The sequence below is a fragment of the Budorcas taxicolor genome, chromosome 18 (assembly GCF_023091745.1).
Source record: "Budorcas taxicolor isolate Tak-1 chromosome 18, Takin1.1, whole genome shotgun sequence".
In the NCBI taxonomy this organism is placed as follows: Eukaryota; Metazoa; Chordata; class Mammalia; order Artiodactyla; family Bovidae; genus Budorcas; species Budorcas taxicolor.
In genome coordinates this window covers 41,149,620-41,177,157 of record NC_068927.1, presented here as the reverse complement: position 1 = coordinate 41,177,157, position 27,538 = coordinate 41,149,620, and the positions used below count along the sequence as shown (strand labels likewise).

General features: G+C 49.5%; 1 protein-coding gene across 1 annotated transcript; it reads left to right on the top strand.

Annotated features, from left to right (window-relative positions):
* Positions 1-27,538, top strand: CALB2 (calbindin 2). The gene is made up of 11 exons (XM_052656456.1): positions 1-94; positions 10,232-10,308; positions 13,045-13,134; positions 15,770-15,850; positions 21,025-21,081; positions 21,678-21,755; positions 22,253-22,308; positions 22,625-22,664; positions 22,814-22,867; positions 23,630-23,701; positions 27,422-27,538. Exons 1-11 carry the CDS (start codon positions 1-3, stop codon positions 27,536-27,538), a joined length of 816 nt encoding a protein of 271 aa, XP_052512416.1.

Here is a 27,538-nt window from a genome sequence, read left to right as displayed (position 1 = left end):
ATGGCTGGCCCACAGCAGCAGCCACCTTACCTGCACCTGGCCGAGCTGACGGCGACCCAGTTCCTGGAGATCTGGAAGCACTTCGATGCAGACGGTCAGTAAAGCTCCAACTTATGTGCCCGCTCGCCCCCAGGGGACTTGCAGTGGAGGGAAGGGGTCAGTGATGATGTGGGCAGGTGTTAGATTGCCCCCAGAGCATGCTTTGGCCGCAGAACCTGCTGAGGTCGGGGTCCTGAGTTTGGAAGACACCTCGCTGCCCAGTAACAACTGTCAGGAACTTTTCTCCCTTGACAGAGCCCACCGGCTTTTGCAGCCTCATTCTGGGCAAGTTGGGGCTTTCCCAGACAGGACGTCTGTGCTGGCAAGGCTCCCCAAGACTCCCCGTGCCATTTTATCTTCCCCCGCCTTCCCCTTCAAGCTAACAGCCTGCCTTCAGCGGCTGCAGCCACAGGTCTCAGAAGCCCATTCATTTCTTCCCCCAAGTTCCCCTTTTGTTGAATACCAGGTTAGCCAGTAGGGGTCCAGGGGGCTGGGGCAAGCTGGGGGGTGCTGAAGGAACACCCTTGGCCTCCCCAGCCTGTTTGGTACGAGGAGGAATGGAGAGGACAGCTGGGCAGTGAGCATCCCCTGGGCTTCCTCTGCCGTTTTCCATCCCTCACCAGCATGCAGGTCCCACTCACAGCAGCAGTGGGTGTGGTGGGGGGCAAGCTTGGGGTGCCAGCCTGATGCATTCTTTCAGGGTGCTAATCCTGGGTGCTTTGGGTGACTCCTTCCTTCTCTGGGTCAGGGGAGGCACCATCTTAAATGCCTCAGTGACTGACCCTCTGGTCTGTGTGGTCTTGATACTGACTAACCAAAAACCCAGGGCTGGACTGAATGACCTTTGGAAGTTGGCTCTAGGGATTCCAAGGGTCTAGGATGGTCTGACTCAGGCATAAAGGGAGGTTCCCTTTTAGAGGCTTCAGATATCACTAGAGACTTTTTTTCTCTACCACTCCCCCTGGAGAAGGAAATGGCAACCCACTCCAGTATTCTTGCCTGGAGAATCTCATGGACAGAGGAGCCTGACAGGCTACAGTCCATGGGGTCGCAAGAGTCGGACACAACTTAGCGACTAAACCACCACCACCACCACCCCCCACCCCAACTTAAGTGATCTTATTTCCTTCTCAGAAGTCCTGCCTGGGGTGGGCATCTGAAATATTCTGGTATCTCACACCACTGGCAGGATGGTGGTCCAGAGTGTTTATCCTGGGATGAGAGCGAAGGGGGTGGGAACCAGAAAGAGGATCAGGTGGAGGGTCCCTCCATTCTTCTCCCTTCCCTTCCTTGCCTCAGCAGGGTGGATGGAAAGGCGGCTGAACAGGTACCTTGCACCAGAGTGCTATGGAGAGGCAGGGGTTAATGGGTATGCTGATGAGTGAAGATTTGTTCCCTAGGAGCCAACAAGAAATCTGGGGGTGAGAGGCTATGTGATCTGCCTAAGAATTACTGAAGGAGAAGGGTAGATTGTTAAATCTGTAAAATGGGGCTAAGGAGGGGCTGTGTCTCTAGTCCATGGCTGGGGCCAGAAAACTCCCTCGGGGGCAAGGGCTATGAGAAGATTGTCTCACATTCCAGGTGACATGACAGTCCCTAAGGCTTCTCCTGCCAGTTTATCTGCACCAGAGACTTGCATGATTCAAGGAAAGTTACCAAGTGGCCAAGGTTATACCACCGGCCTCCTGCCAGATGAGTCAGCTATAAACAGAGGACTCCACAGTTATTCTCTCCCCCTTTTCTCACAGGGACAACCAATAGCACTCTTGATAATCAGACACACTTGTCTGAGACTTTGTACTTTTCGGAACACAATCATACCTTCTTGAGTTCCACACAGAGAGGCTCTGGGCAGATCATGACCCTCCTCATGCGGACGAGGGAACAGACATGAAGTGTGACTTTTCTAAGGTCATGGAGCAAAGTGGCCCCTGGCCAGTGCTTATATCCCCACTCTGATTTCTGGACACCTGCTTCCCCTGCCATTCACTCACAGAAGAGCCCCTGACCCAGCCCTGGAGGTGACAGGCAGTTCCTTTAATACTAGAAAGGGGTCCTTCGCATGGCTGGAGCATAGCTAAGCTAGCATGAGGCCAAAGACTCATTAAAGACTCCCAAACCACTGTGCCTCTGGCTCCCTCTGCTCCTCCATGAAAGGGAGCTAGGTTGCTTCTTGGTTCGTTGTCCCATTTGGCATCCCATTGCCCTCTCTGATCACTGCTTCAGGGAAGTTCCAAGGAGGGACCGTGGACCTCACAGAGAAGGAAAGCATAGGAGATTAAAACGCCAGAGATGGTAGAAAATGATGCTACAGCCAAACTGAAATTCCACTAAAGGACCAAGAATTATCCCGTGGGTCACCTTGCTCTGTATCTTCGCTATCTGTCCCCTCCTGAACTCTCACCCCTGAGCTTCCCGCTCACCCTCGAGGTGCTCCCTGCTCTGGCCGGGCCTCCTCTGACTAACTCTGGCTTCTGTTTTTATCTTGGGGTTCTTCCCGACTCTCCTGCCACTCAGAGAGTTTAAGACCTCTGGGAAGACTCAGCTCACCAGGTCTCTGGAGTGAGCTCACTGGAGCCCAATTAGTCCCAGCCACTAGGGAGCACCAAGCCACCCCTCCTGGACTCTAGTAAACAGAGGCCAGGAGTCCAAGGAGAAGCTGGACTCGAGGGGAGTGAGGACGAGGCAGGGATCTAACCCTTACTCAGCCCATCTCTAACAAGGAGGAAACGCCAGCGTCCTGGTGACTTTGCACGAAGAGAGTGTCCCCAAGATTATCATCAGCCTTGTGGTGGAGTAAGGAAGGAGCAGGTATCTGGCGAGCAGGAAGCTGGGCCTCAAAGAGGCACCACTCTTTTCACAATACCACATGGCAAAGTGAGAGAGTGGGGGCCCACCTCTCCTGGTGCCCTCCCCACCCCTCCTCAGTGGCCACCCAAGGCCATGCGTTTGGAAGGGCTCGGGTGTCGTCTCTCAAAGGCAGAGGTGAAGGAGATGGCGGCCGAGCGCACTCTGGGAGCCTGGCTGGGCAACCTTCACGTGCCCTACATGACTGAGCCCCCTGTTTTGTTGTTTCCTCGCCACTCCTTTGTCAGAACCCTTCTCACTGTGCAGGATTCGGGCTTCAGAGAGATGCCTAGTTCCAAGCTGACACTGTCCTGTCTGTGGTTCTGACCACACGGCCACCAGGCTCCTATTCTGCTGACCATCAGGAGGGGGTCTGTGAGGAGCCAAGATCTGCCCTTGGCCTTTGCTACACTTTGGAAGCTGATGCAAGCGTGGGGATACCTTCTCTCCCAGAGGCCAACAGACATTCACACATCAGCTCAGGGAATCCCACTCATCCCAAGAAGCATCCTACACGAATACACTCCTGCATATACATAAAGCTGTGTGAACACAGGGGTCTATTACCAAGTTCTTTGGGATACTGAACTTTTGAGAAAGAATGTGCTTCCCTAGGGAACAGGAAAATAAATCCTCTAATTTCTACAGTGGAATATTATACAACCGATGGGACTGAGATGGGGCTTCTATACTGACATGGAAAAACGTCCAAGATGTATTACCAACATTTTTTTTAATTGCAGCATGACACTATTATAGTATGAGCCCATTTTTACTATTAATGAAACAAGTACAATGGAAAATATTAGAAAGAACATAACAATAGTGGTCTCTGCAGAGTAGATGATGTCAAATTAAAAGGCATTTTCTTTAACTTTTGATGTTAATTTCTATAGTGTTTTACAAGAGCCTGTGTTTCTTGTATAATTAGCAAAATAATAAAAAGAGTCAAGAAGAAAGTAATTTTATGGGCACTGCCCCCCAAAAGAAATACATCTCTCTCCAGTCGTGGGCCTGTGCCCAGAGTTCTCTAGGCCTCTGTCTGCCTCCAGATGGCCCTGGTGATGCAGGAGGCTCTTAAAGCCTTGCACAGGGCCTGCGCCTTGCTCTATACGGTGTGGCGCCAAGGACTGAAAATTACTGACAGGGAGGACCACCAAGAACTAAGGAGGGCCCTGCCCAGTCTTCCCACCTCTCTCCACAGGGGGTAAGAACAGAAGCATCCTCCCAGCCCACCCCCTACAGGGAACACTGGCCGGCCAGAGGGAGAGCGGCCAGGCCAGCTCTCAGTCACCGATGAGCTTGTGTCCCTGATGGAGGAAGCTGAATGGCAGTGCCTCTCAGAGGTGGAGAGAGGCCTGGGCAGCTTGCCCTGGAATTCTCAATGAAGAGGGCTTTTGAGATACTGAAAAGAAGACCTCTGTGCATAAAACAGGGCTTCCCTGGTGGCTCAGACGGTAAAGAATCTGCCTGCATTGTGGGAGACCTAGGTTCGATCCCCGGGTTGGGAAGATCACCTTGAGGAGGGCATGGCAACCCACTCCAATGTTCTTGCCTGGAGAGTCCCCATGGACAGAGGAGCCTGGCGGGCTGCAGTCCATGGGGTCACAAAGAGTCAGACACGACTGAGCAACTAAGCGCAGCACGGTGAATAAAAGAGACCGCTAATAGAACCTACTGTTGATCACGGGGAATTTTACTCAATGCTCTGTGGTAACCTCAATGGGAAGGAAATCTAAAAAAGGGTGGATATACGTATAACTGATGCACTTTGCTGCACAGCAGAAACCAATACAACAAAGCAAAGCAACTCTACTCCAATCAAACTCAATAAAAGGGAAAAAGACTTGCCCAGAAAGGCTACAGAGTATCCTGTACCTAGGCATTCACACAAACGCGACAGCTGTAACTGTGCTGTTCACGAGATGACCACAGGACTTACACAAATGACTGCTTCTTGGAGCATTACAGGCAGAGGGTCTGAGACAGGGGGGAGCCAGCGCTGTCTGAGGGTGGTTTTCTTTTAAACCTGTCAGTGTTTCTCTGTGGGGTCCACGTGTCCCGTGTGTGCCTGAGGTCGGGATTTAGGGTTCTTTGGGAGCAGCATCCTGCCCCACCTGGGTAAGCCCTAAGAATAAGGCCCCCACCCCACCTCCGCTTTCACCCCCAAGTCCCCCGTTTGTTTTGCCCACAGTGCCCTTTGGTGTGGATGTCCACAGCACGCCAGCCCTGCACGGGGTGCCGTTTGTGTGGACTCGTGCCCCATGGCCCAACCTCTCCAAGGGTGATGGTGCCAGCTGAGTGGGGAGGCAGCTGTGTCTGAGAAGAGCTGGGGCTCCCCAGGGAGGCAGCTATGGGACATTTGCACAAACAAGACGCTTCAGCCTGCCCCGCCTCACCAGGGCAGCCAGCAGCGATCCCGCATCCCTGCCCTACTCACCTTGTTTATCTCCCTCTAGACTTCAGTACTTTCAGTAGCTGAGCCCCTGGGGGAGGTTTCCAGGGCTAAGGAGACCTCTCGGGGAAATCTCTTCTAGTACCCAGGGAGCCAGAATTAATAGAGCAGGCGTGCGGGTCTTCAGGAACTGAGCCTCTCCAGCTCTGACCCATGGGGCTGTCCTGGCAGATTGCATCAGATCCCGCCTCTGCCCATCCAGGGCCTCTGGCTTCAGCCCTCTGCCTCCCCTCCTCTCTTGCCCAATCTGTCCCATCCTTCTGGCCTCCACCCCTGGGAGCTGGCCCAGCATTAGGCTGCCAGATGTCCACAGGTTCGGGGGACCCAGCTCCAAAGCCAGTGTTCCAGAAGCAGCTCAGCGCAGAAACACAGATAAAGTCAAGTGTCTGAATATTCATCCAGTAGCTGTGCGCACTGGGTTCTTCCCCCAGGAGCCTCTGGGAGACATATGTCTGTGTCTGTCTGTCTGTGTCTGTGTAAGACTGACAAAGAGAGAAACCAAGACAAAATAGAGATATGGACAGAGGTTGTCCCTGGAACAAGTCAAAGGAAAACAGGCTGTAAGCTGCAGTTCAGTCTCTTTCCCCTCAAACTCCTTCTCTCTAACATGAGGTCGATAGCACCCGTCTGCTTACCTGGCAGGGTCCTGAAGACCAGATGGGACAGGAATTGGAGAGCTCTTTATATGGTGTACGCTGTGCAAAGGCATATTATTAATACTGGAGCAGAGCCAGAGCAAGCCCATTTCTTGCCACAAAGGGTAAGATGTGTCCCAGAGAAAACCGGGGCTGAGGGTAGAAGTTTACTTGCCCTTTCATAAATTTGAGCTCCTGACAGGGAGCCAGGAGGCATGGCCTTCTGGATGCTTTCTTGGGCAGCTAACTTGAAACTGCCTAACTGCCCTCTTTGATTTCCGTAAACAGAAGGAACATAGAATAATACAGATTGGTGAGCATGCACAGCCACAGCCCCAGGTCCACGCATCTCAAACTGGAGCATAGAGGAGGGCTGGTTCAAGAGCACATTTTCGGGCTGCACTGCCAACAATTCTGATTCAGCCAGTCTGGGGTTAGTTAGAAATCTGCATTTCTAACAAGCTCCCAGGTGATACTGACACATCAGGCCCTGATCACTCTCTGAATAGTGCTGGTCTAGGCCACTCTTGTCAAAAGAGGCGCTGTCACTTAAAATGAAACCCTGGTCTACGACCTCAGGGTTCACACCAGCCCTCCACCTCAGCCTCAAAGGTGAAACCAAAGGCATGGTCTCTCTAGGGAGGAGAGCTCACATTCAAAAGCAGCGGTGCCCAAATGTTCACGCTCCTACGTTGTTAAAATGCAGATTCTGATCAGCAGGGCTGGGGTGGGGCCTGGGATTCTGCATTTCTAACAAGCTACCACGTAATTCCAGTGTTCCCATTCCACAGACCACACTTTGACATCAAGCTCTCATACTCCAGATCTGCCAAATTAGAACTTCCATTTTAACAAGCTCCCCGGGTAATTCTTACATACCTTAAAGTTTGAGACAGGCTGCTCTAAAGCAGTCCTTAGTCTTGACTGCACCTCACAATTGCCCAGAGAGCTTTGAAAACATGCCAGTGAGACACCCCCACCCCATTAAATCAGGAGCTCTGGGGGTGGGGCCCAGGCACTGGTGCTGGTTTAATAGCTTTCTGGGTGACTCTAATACCTAGCCTGGGCTGAGAACCAGGATTCCGAAGCTGAGCAGTAATGCTGCAGCTCTTTGGGCGAAAGGGTTTATAGCCATGGATTGGTTTGGAAGACCTTAAGAGCACAGAGTATAAAATGAGGCTTTTAAGTTAGGTGAGATTTTACATTTTCCAGAATCCTGTCACAGCTGCGTGTTGTGTGGCTATCACAATGACTATATATAAAGTTAAAAAAAAAACAAGCGTAACTAGTTTTGAGCAGAAACAGTTACAGCCACTTTAGAGATCAAGAAAGATCAAGAGTTCAGAGAGATTGACTGGCTCAACATCACGTGAACAGTCACAGAAATGGTGATAGGCTTACAGCTCTTACTCAGGCTCCTCTTACCTGTTCAACTCTCAGAAAATCTGTATACACAAACGCCAGTGAGGAACAGACCCCTTTCTGCCGTGGGGCAGGGCACTCTTCAGTCAAGCTTTTCCAAGTGTCTGCGGCCAGATTAACTGGAAAGAAGTGCTGACTCACTTCAAAATTTGGGGAAACCGAGGTACGGTGGTGGTGAAGAATGGTGGCGACCCTAGAATGAGGAAAGATGCAGGGTCCCTGGCTCCACCCAGCCCCCTCGCTAATGCTCACAGGGTGTGGTTTGATGTGGCGATTAGAAGGGATGCCTGTTGTGTTAACCACATCTTTATCAATGCCAATCCACGAGATGTGTGGGGTGGCCAGCCACCCCACCCCCAAATAAGGTGGTCATAGAAAAAGCGAACCACCTGCCTAGTGTTGAAGTCCTCCCTAGAAGCTGGTAGGCCAACCCGTCCCCTACTCCCGCCTTGGTAACAGGTGCCTCCTGCCTGATGGGCAGGGAGTTGCTCTGAGGGAAGCGAGGGTAGCGGAAGCCCTTCTCCCACGCCCTGGTGATGGCAGGGGCCTCGTCTGCCCCCTGCAGCCTGCCTAACCTCTGCTCCTCACCCTCTCCCTTCAGCTGGCAGACACCTCTGTTCTTGCGTGGTTCCCTCACCCCAGGAGACCATTAAATGCTCTTGGGGGACAGGCCTATATCTAAACTTGGCTATAGTTCCCACAGTGTTGAACTTGTTATTCAGTTCAAAAAAAAAACAACAAAGGCTGTAGAATTGAACCACATTTCTGTTCCTCTGCACAGAATGAGGTGCTGGTGGCAAGAGGGGTCACGCAGCCTGCTGCTATTCAGCCTGCACAAGTCGGACTCCAGGAGGAGTTTCTTTCCACGGGGGCGCTGGCTGGCTCCTGGGCCCCCGCTGCCTCTGCTAGTAGCTGGGGTTTCTCAGCGAGGTCTTCCGCCCGTGCTGTCCAAGTAGCCCCATAGTTATTTCAGCCTCCTCCTAGTACACTCGCGAAACAGACTCACAGGCACTGACTCACATGTCCATCCAGCCCTGGGCCAGCCCACCTTTGAGGCCTCTGCTACACTTAACCCCAGTGCATGCTCACTGTACGAGCTCCACACACACCACCCCACTGCAATCGCAGCCTTGGGCTTCTCCTGGACCCAGAGGTGAGCTCAGCTCCCTGCCTGAGAAATAGAAGAACAGCCAGATCACAGCAGGGAGTGACCCAGGGAGACACAAAGTACTGGCTCCTCCAACTCGGAGTCACTGTCCACTGGCAACTGCCTTTTTGTCTAGAAAGCCCTTCATCCCCGCCCCCCTTTCCGCCCCCCCACTCCAGCTGGCCTCGCTGGCAGTAGGCACACACTCGTGAAATTCCAGCTCTCCTAAGAAGCTTTGCAGAACATCCTAGAAGAAAGATGACCTCCCTAGCCTAAGGGAAAAAGGGAACTCAAATCTTTCCCCACCATGCACTACCCCCCCTCCACCCGCAGTTACAATCATATTTTTTCCCTGCAGATAAAAATACATAATTTATCTCACTTGATGCCCTCCATACACTCTCCATATTGTGGCATTTTTCCTACTAGAGGGCGCCAGTAAGGTTACTTATTATCATGGGGCATTGGAGGGGAGGCTGGGAAGAACATAGACTCCCACTCTGACATCCCCCTCCACCCTCTCAAAAGCCCCCACCAAGGCCAGGGTAAACACGTCTTCTTTATTCTCTTTGTTTAGTGTGTAACTCTGCACGCCCCTGACACAAGCTACCACCTCCCTTTCCTTTTCAAGTTGAATACTCTCTATGAGAAACTTCCTCAATTGCTTCAGTTCAGATTTGGAACTTGACCTTTAGCCAGTGGTTTCCAAATCTTGCTATAGGCATGAAAATCACTTGGGGAGCTTTTTAAAACATCAGGTGCCCCCCATACCATGGGATAGATACCCCACCTTTCTCCTTCCACTCTTTTCCCTGCATCAGTTTCCTGGAGCTGCCACGACCAAGTACAACTGGGGGTAAAACAACAGGAATCTATTCTCTGACAGTCCTGGAGGCACAAAGCCCAAAATCAAGGTGTAGGCAGGGTTGGTTCCAGGCTCTGAGAGGTAATATGTTCCATGTCCCTCTCCTGGCTTCTGGTAGTGGCTAACAACCCACAGCGCCCCTTAGTTTGGAGATGTACCACTCTGATTTCTGCCTGTCTTCATGTGGCCTCCTTCCCTGAGTATCTCTCTGTGTCTTCACATGAACTTCTTTTAAGGACACCAGTCGCTGGATTTAGGGCTAGTATGATCTCATCTTAACTAATTACATATGCAAAGACACTATTTCCAAATAAGGTCACATTCTGAGTTCCAGGTGGACAACCTTCAATTCAGTATAGCCTCCAACTTGAGTACACCAAAGACGCAAGTTTTGCCTCCAACCCAATCCACCCTGGTGACCAGGGCTTGCCACCTGCCCACAAACCTTGAGGCTGATAACCTGTTGTCCCCTGTTAGAGCTCCAGCTCCTGCGGCTTGCCCAGCAGGCAATGGAGGGACAGCTGCCAGCCCCTGCTCCCTCTACGGCATGGTCCTGACGCCGGCCCCTCCCAGTGCTTTCTGCTAAACGTACACTCCAAAGATAACACTGTTATTCATCTTGGATTTCTATGGTCGCAAATGCCTGGAGGACAGGACCCACATCCCTAACAGTTCAGGGTTGGCCCAGACACCTGCTTGATGACCAGTGAGGAAAACAAGTTCTCCATGAAGCCCCCGACCTCCCCACCCCACCCACTGTAAATCTTACTATTTAGCTTGGAGATTCATTGCTTTTTTTTTTTTCTTTGCTATCTTTGCAGGAAATGGGTATATTGAAGGTAAAGAGTTAGAAAACTTTTTCCAAGAATTGGAGAAAGCAAGAAAAGGCTCTGGCATGGTAAGCCCCGTCCCCTCTCCCTTTGCTTGGAATTTCTGTCATCTTGAACATGGCTTTGAGCATTATCTGTCCTAGGTCATGCATTCCATCAGCAGCCTGACATCTCTCGTCTTGACCCTTAGAGCTTTTCTTTTATTCAGAAGGATTTTTAAAATTGATATAGTCCCTAAAAAGGGTACCTTACCACACTATCCTTGGGTGTCTGGAATTGAGGGGTGTTCATGTCTACCATAGGTTGATAAATGCACCCAAAACTGCAAAATTTTGTATCTGTGTCTATAAACATTATTTTTTCCCAGGGAAGAGTCCATAGCCTACCTAATATGCTTAGAGGTGTCATGACTCAAGATTGGATGCCTAGAGGGTTTCCAGTGCCTTTATTCAAGACTAGAATTTCTCAGCCTGAGCACTACTGATATTTGGGGTAAATGACTATCATGCGGGGCTGTCCTGGACATTGTAGGGTGATTAGCAGCATCCCTGGCCTCTACCCATGAGATCCCAGTAGCACCCCTCCAAACTGTGACAATCATAAGTGTCTCCAGACGCTGCTAATATCCCCTTCAGGGGATACAGAATTGTCCCTACTTAAGAACCACTGTTCTAGACCAACCGAGGCTGGAACCTCAGCAAGGACTAAGAGGAGAATGGAGGATTGCTCCAAACCAGTATCTGAGCTGGATCGCACTGGCTTATTTGTGCAGACTCCCAATCACATCCCAGCCCCTTAATGGCAGGTACCTTGTCCCTCCTGGTGCCAACCTGGGACTACTGACACTAAAGCCTTTTGGGGGCGTCTAACATGTTGAAAAGGTACGGTGATTGGAGCTAGTCCATTGTGATTCTCATCTGGCTCTCAAATATATGGAGTCAGACCAACTCCCTCCCCCAGCTCCTGTGGGTCTTTTCACGGGCGGGTCTCTCCATTCTCCCCTTATGCGTGTCTGCTGGCTAATCCACTGATTATTAGCAAGTCCTCATGGAGCCTTTGAGAGATGAGTCACAAGCCCACTGGTGAACGCACGGTTCTGAGCTCGGCAGTGGGCCCCATTGAGGAGGATGTCCAAGAGATGGGCTTAGGGGCTGGAGGTGATTCATGGGTTTGTTTATCAACAGTCCTCTATCACTCCTCATTACTAGGATAATGAAGCCCAGATTATGGAAAATGCAGGCTTCTCAGCTGGTACTGAGATCGTGAGGTAGATGGAGGAATGTGATTTTATGAAGTGCTTCAAATCTGAAATCCTTCTCTTAGTCATTCCCTTCCTCAGATGGCATCAGGGGTGATTTTCAAGTCTGTCAACAACACTCTCAATTAACATCATCCTGGACTGGTTTTCAGAGCAGCTGTTAAGTGGCAGGAAAAATACTGGTCTTAGAAACGGGAATCATGCGTTCACATTCTGGCTATACTAACTGGTGACCTCAGGAGAAGCCACTGTATCTCAGCCTCCATTTGTGTGTAAAACAGTCAGGTTGCTAGCTTCATGGGGATTGTTGTGAAATGTAAATAGGGTAAATAGACCCTTACTTGTGATAAGGGTCTAGGATCATCCATGCACATCTGTAAATAAATGTAGAGCAATAAATATTGATAAGCAAACATATATTGGCAAATTGAGACCAGTCCCAAAGAAAAAAAAAAGACAATAGAAGGGATTCAGAAAAGACTGTAAGAATTGGTAGAATTCTTCTAGGCCCAATCCTAGGAAACACACATCCACTAGAAAACCTTCAGTGAAACAAAGAAAAGGCATCAAATGCCAAAATAATTCATCATTGATTAAGGATAAGGAAGAGCTTGTTAATGCAAATAATCAATCAGCAGCACCCCAAACCAAGAGAAGCTCTCAGAACTTCAAGAAGGGCTTAAATTTAAGTTAGGTGATGATGGCCCAACAGAACTTTTGAAGTTCAATGCTTTTTAGTAGTCACACTCATCTAGTGGACTATTTAAATGACCCCTCAGCTAATATAGACTTTCTCTTCACATTCTTCCAGGCCTAAAATCACAGTGAAAAGCATTGTAGAATTGCCAGTTAGAAAACAAGCTATTCCCCTTGCTCTGGTGGAGTGCCTAGAACCTACTGGGGGGCCTTGCAATAAGCTGGGCTTATTAGAAGCTGCCTCGGTAAAATGCTGGGACCTGAGTTCTCACATCTGCAATGGGAATAAATCCTCACCCTTCTGACAGACTTATCGTTTAATCCATTCCAAAGGCAGAGGGCGTGTTTACCTATGTGGCACACAGCATCTCCACGTGTCATGTTCCCCTTTGCAAATTATGTGACTGAGCCTCAGAGAAGGCTTCCCCGGTGGCACAGGTGGTAAAGAACCTGCCTGCCAAGGCAGCAGATAGAAGAGATGCGGATTCAATCCCTTGGTCAGGAAGGAGGGCACGGCAACCCACTCTAGTATTCTTGCCTGGAGCATCCCATGGACAGAGGAGGCTGGCGAGCTACAGTCCACAGGGTCACAAAGAGTCAGACACAGCTGACGCACCTCCGCAGGCATGCACAAGCCTCAAAGAAGAGAGCACTGAGAAGGAAGGACCCTGAAGAGAGAAGAGTACAGCCTTGATTACTCAGACCACTGGTTCAACCCAACTGAACACAGGTTCAACCTGTATATCTGGGGTGCAAAATAACTCCCCATCATCGCCACACCAAACGGGTGAGAGATCCCTGGTTTGAAGGGGACCTAGTGGCAAAATCAGTCCTCTTTGTCTTTCTGCAGGTGTCAAAGAGTGACAACTTAGGGGAGAAGATGAAGGAATTCATGCAGAAGTATGACAAGAACTCAGATGGGAAAATCGAGATGGCGGAGGTGAGTCCTAGGGTCTAAGCTGCTTATAGTCATCAGACCTGAGTCCTAGCTGCTAAGAGCTATGTGGGAAGGGTCATCGGTTGCTTGTATCTTTCCCATGCGTGAGCATCCTTCCAGGAGTCTGATGAGGTGGTGGTCTTGAAGCCCCTAGCACTCAAGCTTATCAAAGAGAACAGATGGAACTTTTTCTTTGTCTCACAAAGAAAGAGGAACAAACATTGGCCTAAGACAGGGATAGAGAACTTTAATGCTCTCAGGGTCCAATAGGCACTGTAAATGTGTGATGAACTTTAGACAGAAAACAGGGTGAGCACTGGGGAGTTAGGAGAGTTCGTGCCCCACCTGAAGGCATCCACAGGAGGGTGTGTGGGTGTACAGTTTTCATGTGTAGTATGCATAACGTTTATATATATACACACACACACATTTATATACGCATAGATAGACACATATTGCTAAAGGATAAACCGAGGCATATTAAAAATTTTAAGACTTTCTTTCAGCAAAAATCAATTCAAATAGAGCAGTACCAACCCGAAATAGTTAGGAACATCCTACCAACAGAAGATAACGGAGACTTCTGTAAAGAAGAGACAGTAGCAAACAAAGAAGTTCTTTGACTGGCTACAGCCTGAGTGGTTACATTATTTGGGAAAGCCAGTTGGCTGTTTTGGTTGGGTGTTTAGATTTTGGTTTGCTTAGGTAGGCTACTAAGGCATTAAGGCCACCTCAGTCTAAAGACTTCCTGTTTAACGATGGCAGAGGAGCCTGGCAGGCTACAGTCCATGGGGCTGCAAAGAGTCAGACACAACTGAGCGAGCGACGCTTTCACTTTTCATATGCACACTTATACGTACACATACACATGTGCACATGTGTGCAGGCCTAACCAAACTCTTCTGGAAATCAGTTTGCCACCCATGGTCAAGGGGTCCAGAATGACAAAGGAGGACATAGTCCTTCTGGGGTGGACTGGTTACTGTGGTGCCTGAGGGCAGTGCCCAGGAAGCAGATACTGAGACAGAGATTCGAGTGGGTAGGACTTCAGGAGAAGGGAAGAGAGAGCAGCAGGAAAGGGAAGAGGAAGAAGCCAAGCAAGGGTGTGGTCTCAGCTGATCTCATGGGGGCCTCTGGAGGGTGGACTGTGCCACAGAGCTGGTCCTACCTTGAAGTAAGGGGTGGAAGGGTGGTCCTTTGAACCCCTATGTCAGTCAGGTATTGGATGTAGGCTGCCCACTCCAGGATGGGGGTTGGAGGGGAGGATGGCTGAGGCAGCCCATTTGGTGGAGGGCAGTTCTCCTGGGCAGCTATGAGCCACTAGCTCACAGCCTTCTCAGCAGCTGAGGGATGGCCCACCAGCCTAGTTAAAGGGGATCTGCAACAGGCACCAAGGCCATCCACTATAGATGCCTAAAGTAAAGGTGGTGGGACATCCTGACTCACGTGGGCTTAAACCAGGGGTCAGCAGGCCTCTTCTGTAAAGATATAGACTATGGTCAATGGTTCAGAGTTTGCAAGCTGTAAAGTCTCTGACTTGACTCTTCAACTCCACCACTGTGGCACAAAAGCAACCACAAACAGTATGTAAATAAATGGGCCCTGGCACGCTCCAATGCAAGTTTCTTTACAGAAAGAGGCAAAGCAATTTGAGACGGTTGGTTGCTAGTACACAGGGGACCCTTTTGGGGGTGATGGAGAGCCAGATTTGGCTCACGGGCTATAATACACTGACTCTTGGCTTAAACTGTAAGAGACTCCTAAGGAGAAAGGCCATTAGAAGGGTTGGCTGGTGGTGAAAGAGGCCAGGTCTCCAGCCTGGCTTCTCTGCAGTTCTCCTGGTTCTGTTCTCTGCCCCACAACAGCTTCATCCCCAGGCTGGATAAGAAAGCTAGCTACAGCAGTTCCAGACAACACATCCAGATGCAGAAAGGACCCACCTCACTGGTCCCTGATAAAAGCAAGGAAACCTTTCCCAGGAGTGCCCTCAGTAGACCTCCCCTCACATTTCATTGGCCAGGACTAGGTCACTCCTACCCAAAAGCCAATCACTGGCCAGGGAAATGAGATTATTATGCTTAACTGAGACTGATTAGGATTTGCCTGTGACTCCAGCACGCTGGGAGCAGAGAAGGTGGTGGGGGGAGCCAATGGCACATCCTCCATTTTTTTAAAAACCAGATTTGTTTGCAGTATAATTCATATACAGTAAGCAGCATCAATTTGAACTGTAAAGTTCCATGAGTTTAGATAGCTGTATATAGCCACAATCAAAATATAGCATCTCCATCACCCCAAAAAGGGTTCTCTGAGCACCAGCAACCACCCATCTCAGATTGCTTTGCATTTTCTAGAGTTGCATATCTATGGAATCATTTAAGTATTCCTTTGAGTCTTAATACATGCATTTTAAAGTGGCACCACTTTTGTCCCTCCAGCTACTCATACCCAGAGGGTTGGGGGCACCCAGAATCGCTTCTTAGAAAACCCTTCTTCCCATTTAAAGGGCTGCCAGCCCCCATTTCCAAGGAAGGAAGCAAAATGGAACAAAATGTGGCTCCATGCTGCCTGGCACTGGCTGTTCTCCGTCCTTCCCCGGCAGGGCTCTAATGTTACTGTCACTCTCTGATCCCCACAGCTGGCACAGATCCTGCCGACCGAGGAGAACTTCCTTCTGTGCTTCAGGCAGCACGTGGGCTCCAGCACCGAGTTTATGGAGGTGAGACCAAGGCGCTGCCTTCTCTCCTGCACACTGGGGCCTGCCTTTCCCTCACATTCAGAGACAGGCCCACCCTATGCCTAGTAGTGGTCTCTGGAAGATACCAAACCCCTTCTGAGTAGCTCAGCTACTCAAAGTGTGCTCTGTGGACCAGGAGCATCAGTGTCACCATTAACTGGGTGCTTGTTACAAATGCCGAGTCCCTGACCGGCTGAATCAGAATCTACATTTTAACAAGATCCCCAGGTGATGCGTGTGCACATTACAGTGTGGAGGATAGGTGAGAAGTGAGCTTGGGTAAAGTACCTTTCTGCGTCGCTTGTGTGGTTCAGCTGGTAAAGAATCCGCCTGCAATGCAGGAGACCTGGGTTCGATCCCTGGGTTAGGAAAATCCCCTGGATGAAGGGAAAGGCTACCCACTCCAGTACTCTGGCCTAGAGAATTTCATGGCTGTAGAGTCCATGGGGTCACAAAGAGTCAGACACGACTGAGCGACTTTCACTTCACTTCACTAAGTACCTTTGGGAAATCACGTGCACACTCTGCGTCCCGTCTGGGTGTCTGACACAGGTGTTTGCATATTACAGGCTCCGGGAAGTCCTGCAGGAAACAGACCGGCTTACTCAGTTTGCTTCTAGACTCTTTCATGTTTTCGCCTCACTCAATAGCATTAGTGTTCCTAGAATTTAGAGTTCCAAGAAGCATTCTGGGAAAGGATGGATTCAGCTACCACTCTAAAACTGAAAAAGGCCAGTGAGAATCCCAGTGTCCAGTACCTTCCAGGCTTGAGCTTTGACTGTGCTCATGGCTTCACTGTCCATCTTCAAAGGGACGTGGCCATCTCTGCAGTAGGGATTCTCTGAGATCTTCATGTGAACAGGACAAGGAAACTCAAGTGTCTTCTGAGTAATATTCAAATAGATTGAACCATTAGAAACTGCTCATATTTAATCACTCTTTATTTACAAAAATTGGAAATTCCTTACAGTTTAACCAAATATATTACTAATCCAGCAAACTACCAAATATTTTCTGCTGTTTTTCTGGGGCTCTGCACCCTAGCCCCTCAACGTATGTGTCCGTCAAGGTGAGAGTCAACTCATCCCCTCATCATCCACACACACACACACACACACACACACACACACACACTCTGCCTGCTGTGATAACTAACTGGCCTTCAACACAACTCCAGTTGCCATTTGTCATGTTAAATCCATTTCCAGCCACCGGTAATCTCCTGTCTGTGATTCACTGCTTAAGAATGACTGGAGAGACAGTCCAGAAACACACATGGCAGTGAGTTCCCCACACAGATGGAAAGTCAGTTAGAAATAATGGATTCTCAGGGTAGAAGACTCATTTTTTTAAGTGGCAGCATGCCTAAGCATTAGATATGGGTTTAATTTTACGGTGCTTTAAAGGATTTTCTCCGGTTTTTTCAAGACGGCAAAATCCCATAAGCTGGTAATTTAACATGCTGGATTCTGTTCTTAGCACCCCCCTTGCCTGTCTAGAAGGAGAAGTTGCATATATGTAGAACTTGTCGGGGGGGCAACTATCGTGAGTGTCAATGTTCTGTCTATAGATAAGGGGCTTCCCTAGGGGTCTAGTGGTTAAGACTCTGTGGTTCCACTGCAGGGGCACAGGTTCCATCCCTGGTCAGGGAGCTAAGATCCCACCTGCCACACCGTGTGGCCAAAAAGGAGAAAAGAAAAGAGAGCATTTATACCTGATTGCTCCTTTCTCGATAGGGAGGCAGCCAGACCCTGGCTCTGTTCCACTTATGATCAGGAAAACGGGGATGACAGCTTACAGGGTATAGAGACACCTAAAGAGGAGCAAAACAAAACCCAAACCCGCCCGCCCCCCTCTAAATCATCAGTGGTTTCTTTCTGTGTAGTTGACATGGTTCCATGTTTTACCTGTCTTTATCCTTTAAGCTGAGCCCAGCTTAACTACCGATCCCCGCCCCATCCCACAAGTTTCCGGGAACCCCACTGCCTAACAGGACGATCCCCTCCTGGGGTTGTCCATTGGCTCCATCTCTGTCGGCTGGAAACCTGAAGAGGCCCCTCTGCAGCCCCAAAGGCCTCGTGCTCTCGGATGGTTTCCATCCCACTGCTCAGAACAACATTTTAATTCCTAATTTTAGTGACACCTCCGGATTTCTTTGCGATTTCACAAAGCCCGGGTCTCTTGAACTCTTCTTCTTGAATGGGAAGAGAACGATGACCCACTGATGGCCGCACACAAAGTACTGGAAGGGGAGAGACGCCCAGCATGAGGCCACGGGGCTGCGGTGGATCCAGGGAGGGAAGGCAGACCTGCTGGCAGGCTCTCACTCTGACGGCAGCTGAATGCCTTGCTTCCTGTGAGCACTGGAGTCCCTTCAGGTTATCCCCCCTCAGGCAATTTGGGGGGCGTCTGACTTTTCTCCCAGTCAAGACTCAACCTAGAAACCAAATTCTAATGCACTCAATGCATGCAGGTGGTTGGTGAAGTCATATTTGAAAATCTGCACATATTTCTTTGTGCTTAACTCAAGGGTGGGCTTTCAGAGCATGAGACGGAATATTTTGATGGTGCTGGGCATTTCTTTCCCCAAAGAAAGTTCTCTTCCCAAGTCAAAAGCTATCTGTCCAAGTTTCATGTAGAATAAGTCTACAAGCAACATAAGTTTCCAAAAAACCAGGATCAAAATTTTTGAGTCACTACTATATCAAAGAGTTGGACACAACTGAGCGACTGAACAAGACAAAACTTACACCGTGAGAGTCACAGCCTAGTTTGGTGGAAGGGAGGAAAGATCCTCACACAGCTCACAATAAAAGGGGGACATGCCACAGACAGGTGAATGTGTGGTACATACATACCACACACATGTATACAGAATATTACTCAGCCGTAAAATAGAGAGCAATAATGCCCTTTGCAGCTGTATGGATAGAGAAAGAGATTATCATACCAACTGAAGTCAGTCAGAAAGAGAAGGACAAATACCATATGACATCACTTACATGTGAGATCTAAAATATGACACAAATCAACTTATCTATGAGAGAGAAACAGACTCCCAGACACAGAAAACAGACTTGTGGTTGCCAAGGGGGAGGCGAGGGGGGCAGGCATGGACTGGGAGCTTGGGATTAGCAGATGCAAACTATTATATATGGAATAGATAAACTATATAGCATAAGCCCCTGTATTTACAGGGAACTGTATTTATTATCCTCTGATTAACCACAATAGGAAAAAACATGAGAAAGAACATATGTGTGTGTGTGTGTGTCTGTGTGTGTGTGTATAAACTGAATGTATAACTGAATCATGATGCTATACACCAAAACTAACACAATATTTTAAATCAAATATAATGGAAACAATTTTTTTAAGTGGAGGGCATGATGTGGAGGAGTTAGGGATGCAGGAGATCAAATCTGGGAAAAGAATGAGTGCCTGCTGACTCTTAGAAAAATCAAGTGTTGCTGGTGTCTAGGTGTGCTGTTTGGGGCTAGGGGAGAAGGGAGTGAAAATTAAGGGAAGACAACTTGAAAGAAAATCTAAGAACTGTGGTCAGGCACCAAAACAGACTGAAGTTTAGGGAAACAGGGTTCCCGGGGCCTCTTCCACAGATACACCCACGTCCATCACCACCACCCCTCAACACGGCATTCCCTCCTCCCACCAGATGGCTTGGGTTTCAGGACAGCTGTACTCAGGACCAGATTTTTCTCAGGACCACTCTATTAGTTACCTATTGCTATGTAACAAATTACCCCCTCAAATTTACCAGCCTAAGGCCACAAACATTTTATCGTCTCTCAGTTTCTGTGGAAATTTGGTAAAGCTCAGCCAAGTGGCTCTGGCTCAGAGTCAAGATGTCAGCAGGGCAGCAGTCATCTGAAGGCTCGACTGGGGCTGGAAGATGCCCCTCCGGGATGGCAGTCACCTGTGGCTGTTGGCAAGGGGCCTCAGGTGCTCCCTCCATCTATCTTTCTATGGTGCTGCGTGAGTGTCCTTACACCATGGCACCTGGCTTCCTCCAGAGTGAGTGACCCAAGGGGGAGAACAAGAAAGCAGCCTCACTGCCATTATGACTTCGTCTGGGAAGCCACAACTGCCACATCTGCCATATTCTATTCATTAGAAGTGAGTCGCCGAGTTCAGGCCACCTTCAAGGAGAAGGGAATTGGGGAGGTGGAGAGTTTATGGACAGTTTAACCTTTCCAACTGTTTCTCCTGTTTCTCCTGTGTAATGTCTGCACCTGCTCAGATGGATAGTACGGAGAGGAAAGAGGTGGTCAGAACCACATCACCTGCTGAAGCTCTGTTTCTCTCTGATCCTCCAGATGCTGTGGTCAGCAGACAGTTCCCTGGTTTCTCACAGAGACCCAATGCATGCACCAACTAACTGGGTCTCAGATCAGAGCCCAGAACCAGTAACGGAGCAAACTCCAGGGAGGGACTGATGGCCAGGCGTAGGTCACATGTCTACCTCTGGAGACTGGTCAGCCCTTCTTGAACCATGTGTACTGAGCACAAGAGAGGGGTAGCTTCCTAAAAAACGAAGGAGGGGGGATGATTTTTATCAGAAAGATGGCGGAGTGGCCTTGGGATAGTCTAAACAAACTGATTACACAACCAATTCTGTTCCATCCTCAGACATGGCTGCCACAGGCCTCGCAACGAGGGGCAGAGGACACAGTACAGTGAGGAGTAACCGGAATCTGTTTCTGCCCCTTCCAGACGGGTCTTACCCTTGCCCCCAGGGCCCGCGCAGAGAATGAGAGGCTTCCAGAACCGTGAAAGAACACTCAATACACCCACAACAAAAACAGGGTCCACAGATCCTAGTGCTAGTCCTGGTAAAATCCGCCTGGCTGGGATCTAAGGAAACTAACCCTGGCTACAAGATGATCGTGAAGCCGGTTAGAGTAGGCAGACCCTGTCCCAGCAAGGCTGTTTTTCTCCTCTATGTGACCTTGGCCAAGACACTTGCCCTCATTTCTTCATCTGCAAAATGGAAGGCACTGAGCTAAACCATCTCAATGTCCCCATCCCACTGTGATATTCTTGAATATGGAGACCCAGCCTGGCCTGCTAGACAGAGATGGAGGGAAGCTTATAGGTGTGGATAAATCTTTGTGAATAGGTTGACATTCCCGTTGCAGGCCTGGCGGAAGTATGACACAGACAGAAGCGGCTACATTGAAGCCAATGAGCTCAAGGTAGGATGGGCCTTGTCAGGGAAGGTGTAGAAAGATGGAGAATGGGCCTGAGGCCCACGTGGTGGTGGGCTTAAGGAACCTGGGGAGGGAGGAGATGTTGGGTGAGGAAGTTGGGTGTGTGGCCTGATCAGGGATACCCAGGCCTGGCTCTGAATGGTTGAACGTATTTGGCCATGTGAAATCAGCAGCCTGGAGCTGCCAGGTCACAGAGTACAACCAGTTCACACTCCTCAGCACATCAGTGCCCAGAACAGGCATCCTCAATGTCTTCCAGCAGTTTGGCCTTCTGGCTTGTATGTCTACCAAACCCCTCGAGACCCAGGGATCTCCAGGCATGACTTAGCATGTGTTCTGAGCTCTCTGAGGAGCCAGAGCCGGTTTCTACCACCTCTCCTATGGGATGAGGTTGCATTTAGCAGCTCCTGCCTCCTTTGGGATTACTCCACGAGCATTAGGGGGTGAGGGGATTATGAGGGCTGCAAGCTACGCAAATGATGAGCTTCAGAAAGCAAGATCGAGTGACTGAAGGAACAAGTAAGTGAGTCAGGGGCAGAGAGACTGGGTCAGGAACTCTGAAGAGGCCTTTCCTATTCCAGGGATTCCTGTCTGACCTGCTGAAGAAGGCGAACCGACCATATGATGAACCCAAGCTCCAAGAGTACACCCAAACCATAGTGAGTGGCCAGGGCACAGGACATGGGACCCAAATCGGTGGGATTTGGGGTTTGCGGGGTCATTAGCTGGCTGATTCTTCAGGCCGGGGAAAAGTGACTCCCAGCGGCAGCTGACGAGAGAGATGCCAGTTCCTGGCCCCAGCACCTTCTCTCTGAGGTTCCCACTCAGCCAGATGCTCCTGGGCCACAGTAAGACCAGAGCATCTGTTTGTGTGACAGCCTCCACAGCTCCAGGGGAGGGTACACTTGGAGAGGGGGGCCTTCAGTGTTGGCCTCTGTCCTCTGCCGCCCTGTCCCTCAGAAAGGGGAGAGGAGAGCTACGCCCAAGGCCCTGCTGATTTAGCCCATGCTGCTCCCTGCCTCCAGGCGGCCTCAGAGGACACATGAGCATGCTCTGCCATGTTCCTCCCTCTCCAGTACAGGGGATGGTGGGTCAAGGTCTCACATGAGAGAAGGTCAGAGCAAATAATCCAAGCACCACTTTCTGTCCCCAACAGCTACGGATGTTTGACTTGAATGGGGATGGCAAACTGGGCCTCTCGGAGATGTCCCGGTAAGAGCCCGACCTCACTCACCCCAGCATCACTTTTCACAAGACCCTGGCAGATAATCCCTGGGCTACCATTTCATCACCAAGATCAACCAGTGGGGAAAGTGACAGGTCAGGGGTCCCAAAGCTCAAATCAAAGTTAGATCAAATAGTGATCAGCATCTCCTCAACGCCGCATCTCCCTCTCTTTTGAACTTTCCTCTGAAGTGCTCAGAAATCGTTTCTGTAACTACGGATACTAGCTCTGCATCCCCTCAGGTCCTCACTGTCCCTCCCTCTGCTCTAGCTCCTAATTACTGCTCTAACATTATCTTTCCAGACTCTTGCCTGTACAGGAAAACTTCCTGCTTAAATTTCAGGTAAACGAGCGACTTTGCTTTTCTTCGATTCCTCCCTTCCCCTCATCCCGCTAAGCTCACCCTTCCTCAAAACACACACACACACACACACACACACACACACACTGTGCAGAGCTTGGCTTCCGTCTTTAATACCTTGGGCCTTCTAGGGCATGAAGCTGACCTCGGAGGAGTTCAACGCGATCTTCACATTTTACGACAAGGTAAGATAAGGGGGCAGTGTGGATGGAAAAGCAGGAGGCCCATCCCAGTCACCCCCCACCACCAGAATGCTCACCTTGGTCCTTAGAAGTAAACAAGCTGTTGGAGCCACAGTCTGGGCCATGCAGTTCCTTCCTGTCGCTTTGGATTCCCTGCAGCACCTTCTGCTGTACGAGAAGATAAATGTCCTTAAGAACGTGTGGCTTGTGGGACCCAAGGTTTTGGTTCCTTCAAAGTACAGGAGAGAATAGCTTGTGGAAGGGAAGAGGGTCATGCCCAGGACTAGGATGCGATTACACTGTTGGGGCCCAAAGGCAGGAGGTGCTTAGTACTGCCCTCCTGGTGCCAGGCCATCACCTTGCTGTCCTTCTAGGAAGTGGGGAGTGAGAGGCCCTCTGTACCACTGTCACCCCTCTCTTAGCTGCCCTTGCCTGGTGACTCCAGTGGTTTTCCTTAGAACTACAGGTTTGGGGTAAATAGCCCCATTTATCCTGACATACTATTGTGGGATTCAACACCCAGGGAGTTAGCAAAATGCTTCTTGAACCTCATTTACATTTTCAACGCAAATGTAAAATACCAGAAGGGAAGGTTGCCAGCAGTTTGCCCTGCGCCCTCACATTGCTGCAGTGACTGGCAGTCAGAAGTGACATGTTATTTGGGCACCTCTTTTGCTCAGAGTAAAGACCCTTAGCAAAGCTAGACTCTGGTCAGGGGTTAGCATGAGTTTTGAGGCTCTGTGCTGACCCTTGGCTCCCTTCCAGGACGGAAGTGGCTACATTGATGAGAATGAACTGGACGCCCTCCTGAAGGATCTGTATGAGAAAAACAAGAAGGTGAGGGGCTTAGCCCAGAGGTGGGGTGCTGTCACGGAGGTGGTGTGGAAGTGGGAAGGCTGGCCAAGGAGTCTATCTTGCTCCCCTCTGACTACCCCTAACAAGGCAATAGGAGCTTTTTGGGTTCTTTCCATGGTTGATTTTTTTTTTTTTTAATACACGTACCAAAGTTTGCCACCTTAGCCACTTTTAAGTGTTCAGCTCAGTGGCATCAAGTACACTCACAGCGTTCTGCAACCATCCCCACCGGCCAGCACTCTTTCTGCCTCCCCAGAATTAAAGTCTGTACGCAGTAAATGGTAACTCCCCCTTGCTGCCTCCCCCCAGCCACGGGCACTCACCATTCTACATTCTGTCTCTGTGAATCTCACTGCTCTAGACACTTCATACAAGTGGGGTGGGTCATACAGCATTTGTCTTTCTGTGTCTGGCTTATTTCACTTCATGTGACTTCCTCAAGGTTCATCCATGTTGTAGTATATGTCAGAATTTCCTTCCTTTTTAAGGCTGAATAATGTACTGTGTCTCTCCCACATTTTATCTGTTCGTCCGCAGACAGACACATGGGTTGCCCCCACCTGCTGACTGATGTCAACAACGCAGCTATGAGGCCATGGCAGTTTCGACGTGGCACACTTCTTGGAAGTGTCAGTTACGTGGCCAAAAAAAAAGAAAAAAGACTTTTACACTAGGAGAGATTTGGAGGAGCAGGGCCAGTGGGAGTTGAGGGTATCCTGAATTGACTCTAGAATCTTGAGCTGGGGAAGGGGCTAACAGAAGTCCCTGACAAATTTGTTCCCTGGAAGGAAAGGCTGGGAACTGGACTCCATTACTTTGCCTGGTCATGTTGCCTCTTGGGCAGTCCCCAGTGGCTCATCTTGGTTCCCAGGATGGGAGGACACAGGCCAAAGAGGAACCAGGAGACAAGTCTTGGCAGCATCTTCCTCCACCTCCTGGAAAATGTCTTTCTCTGAGCAAATAGCTTTTTTGCTGCTTTCTTTAATTAGATGATGAGTGATCTATAATTCCCTACATTGTCTAACTGCCTGGGCAGTCAGGCAAGAACTAAACTTAACTCCTAATTTCAGGGAAAAAAAATCCATCGTGGCTGCTGAATCAATCTATCTCCCTTTCCAAGTGTCTTCTGACCTCTTTATCTTTATCCTGAATATCATCCTTTTCTTTCACCCTGTTTATTTTTTTTAATGTTACCTATAATAGCTTTTTGAAAGAGGCAGAAAATAAGTCATGTGCAAATACTTCCTAGGAAGAAGGAATTACTCATCACGTGCTTGAACTTGGCAAACTTTTTCCTGCTACCAAACTCTAGGAGAAAATCGTTTGTGTATCCTTATGTATTCAAGGGATGTTGGGCATCATAATGAAAAATATGCTTAACTGTAATTGGGATAATGAGATATAGTTCTTCTCCATATGACCCTACGTTACGCCTGAGGCTGATGGGCCTTGAGGGCAGGCATTAAATCTTGGGAGAGACCTGAATTCCGTGGTCATCACCTAACTAGGCTCTTCCCTGATTCCCACAAAAGACAACTCATATGGCTACCCAGCTTGACTTTCTGAGATGTGCAAACAAACAAAAAGTCAGGTGTTGTGGTTAAGAAAAATTCTGAAAGTTAGAGAACAAGGATATTAATAAAGTGGTTTCCCTGGGAACCTTCCACCAGCACTAACCACCAGACTTAGCACATGGAGATCAAGAAAAAGGAATCAGTAGAGAGAGCTACATGCCTGTAAATAGCCTGAGCTGGGAAGGGAACGACCGCTTTTAGGTGACCCCACATGGCAGAGGCACATGCCATTTTGGTGGTGCCTACATGGACAGTGCGGAGAAGGCGGCGGCACCCCACTCCAGCACTCTCGCCTCGGAAATCCCATGAGCGGAGGAGCCTGGTGGGCTGCAGTCCGTGGGGTCATTATGAGTCGGACACGACTGAGCGACTTCACTTTCACTTTTCACTTTCATGCATTGGAGAAGGAAATGGCAACCCACTCCAGTGTTCTTGCCTGGAGAATCCCAGGGACGGGGGAGCCTGGTGGGCTGCCATCTATGGGGTCTCAGAGAGTTGGACACGACTGAAGTGACCTAGCAGCAGCAGCAGAACATGGACAGTGAATCAGTTTTGAAGCAGATTAATGTCTGAGGCTCCTGCAGGACAGGCTGATGGGCTCAAACATTGACATATTCTTAGCATTCCTAAGACAACTGCAACTGCTAAAGCCTTCCCCAGCTTCACACAGTGCTTCTAGACACAGAAAGGAAGCAGCCTCTTCCCTTCATTCTGCTTGAACTCCTCAGGCCATGCTGAATCAGAGGATTTTCTCAGGCTCGTGGTTGATATATGGGGTCCCTTCCTTGGCTCCTGATTGAGGGATAGGTCGCTCAGGCACACCTCAGTGTTATGGACTAGGTGACATTTCCAGGAACTTCACAACTTTAGGGAAGTTAGGGATGTTTGCAAAGTGCCTTGGGACTGGCTGGTAGCACAAACCCAGAGATCAGTCATGTGAGGAGATGTCACCAAAGAACGCAATAAAAGACTGACCCTCCAGCACTGAGTACCAGTGAGCCAGGTAAAGAATTACACAGCCTTCAGAACTCAGAGGACTGAGACTGTTAGTGGCTGTAGGGTTCGTTCCCTCCTTTAGCCAATACCTCAGTCTTCACGCCTCAGTTTTCTCATGGGGATAATGACCCATTAGTGTAGAAGTATTAAAAAAAATAATAATAAGATCTGCCAACAGGTTCAATACAAGAGGAGGAGAAGGGGAAAGGAAGGAAAGAGGAAGGGGAGGAGGAAGGAAAGAGGTGTAGAGGGGAAGAAGGAGGGAAAGAAAAAGAAAATTGCTTAAGTGATTTTCCAATGATGATGACTTTGCTGTATTTCAGTACTACTGGCTCTTTGCATCCAAAGCAACACAAGGCGTATCAGATGCTGGTGTTCTGCCTAGTGCTGGCCTCCAAAATCCCACGGACAGAGGAGCCTGGCAGGCTACAGTCCATAGGGCCTCAAAGAGTCGGACACGACTGGATGACTATCACTTTAAGTTTTCCATTTTATATGAGACCATGAGTCACCTGTCTTAGAGCCTCTGAAGGCCTCAAGGTGTCCGTGAACAAGGAGTAGGCTGGTAGGCTTTGCCCCTGGAGGAGAGAGGAATTAGAATTCCTTGTTCCGCTGGGTGAGGCTTAGCGCAAAGACAAAACCATGGAGTTTCCCTGGCATTCTCTTTCTCACCCAAAGGGACCCAGCAGACTGAGTGAATGGAAGCCCAGTGAGGTAGAGGAATTTAGCGAAGCTGTATGTAGATACTGACTGGTGTCAATAGCTGCTGTTTGGCGAGAATGCGGAGTGCAGGGACTGCGCTCGATGCTGTTTCCATTCATTTCTTATCTAATCATCATAACACCTCAGTGAGGCAGACTTATTCCTGTGCTGATTTTACAGATGAGGCAGCTGAGACTTAGAAAAAGCTGAACACTTTCCCCAAGGCAATGCAGCTAGTAAGTGAAAGGGAGAGCATTTTAACCCAGGGCTTTCTGACCCCAAAGCCCATGCTCGGTATGCCTCTCAGCTACTTGCACTGAGATGGGATAAGGGAAAGGTTCTGGTGAATGAACAGGAGGGCCATTTGGGGAGGGGGGGGTGGGGGCACCTTCCTGTGAACCTGCTCTTAACCTCTCCCTCTGTCTCCCAGGAAATGAACATCCAGCAGCTCACCAGCTACAGAAAGAGCGTCATGTCCTTGGCTGAGGCGGGAAAGCTCTACCGCAAGGACCTGGAGATTGTCCTCTGCAGTGAGCCCCCCCTGTAA

What these genes read in the sequence shown, in the direction of transcription:
- CALB2 (XM_052656456.1), top strand. Translation starts at nt 1, where the DNA reads ATGGCTGGCCCACAGCAGCAGCCACCTTACCTGCACCTGGCCGAGCTG. An exon ending in GAAGCACTTCGATGCAGACG is followed by an intron (nt 95 to 10,231) that starts GTCAGTAAAGCT and finishes CTATCTTTGCAG; the next exon opens with GAAATGGGTATATTGAAGGT. An exon ending in TCTTCACATTTTACGACAAG is followed by an intron (nt 22,868 to 23,629) that starts GTAAGATAAGGG and finishes GCTCCCTTCCAG; the next exon opens with GACGGAAGTGGCTACATTGA.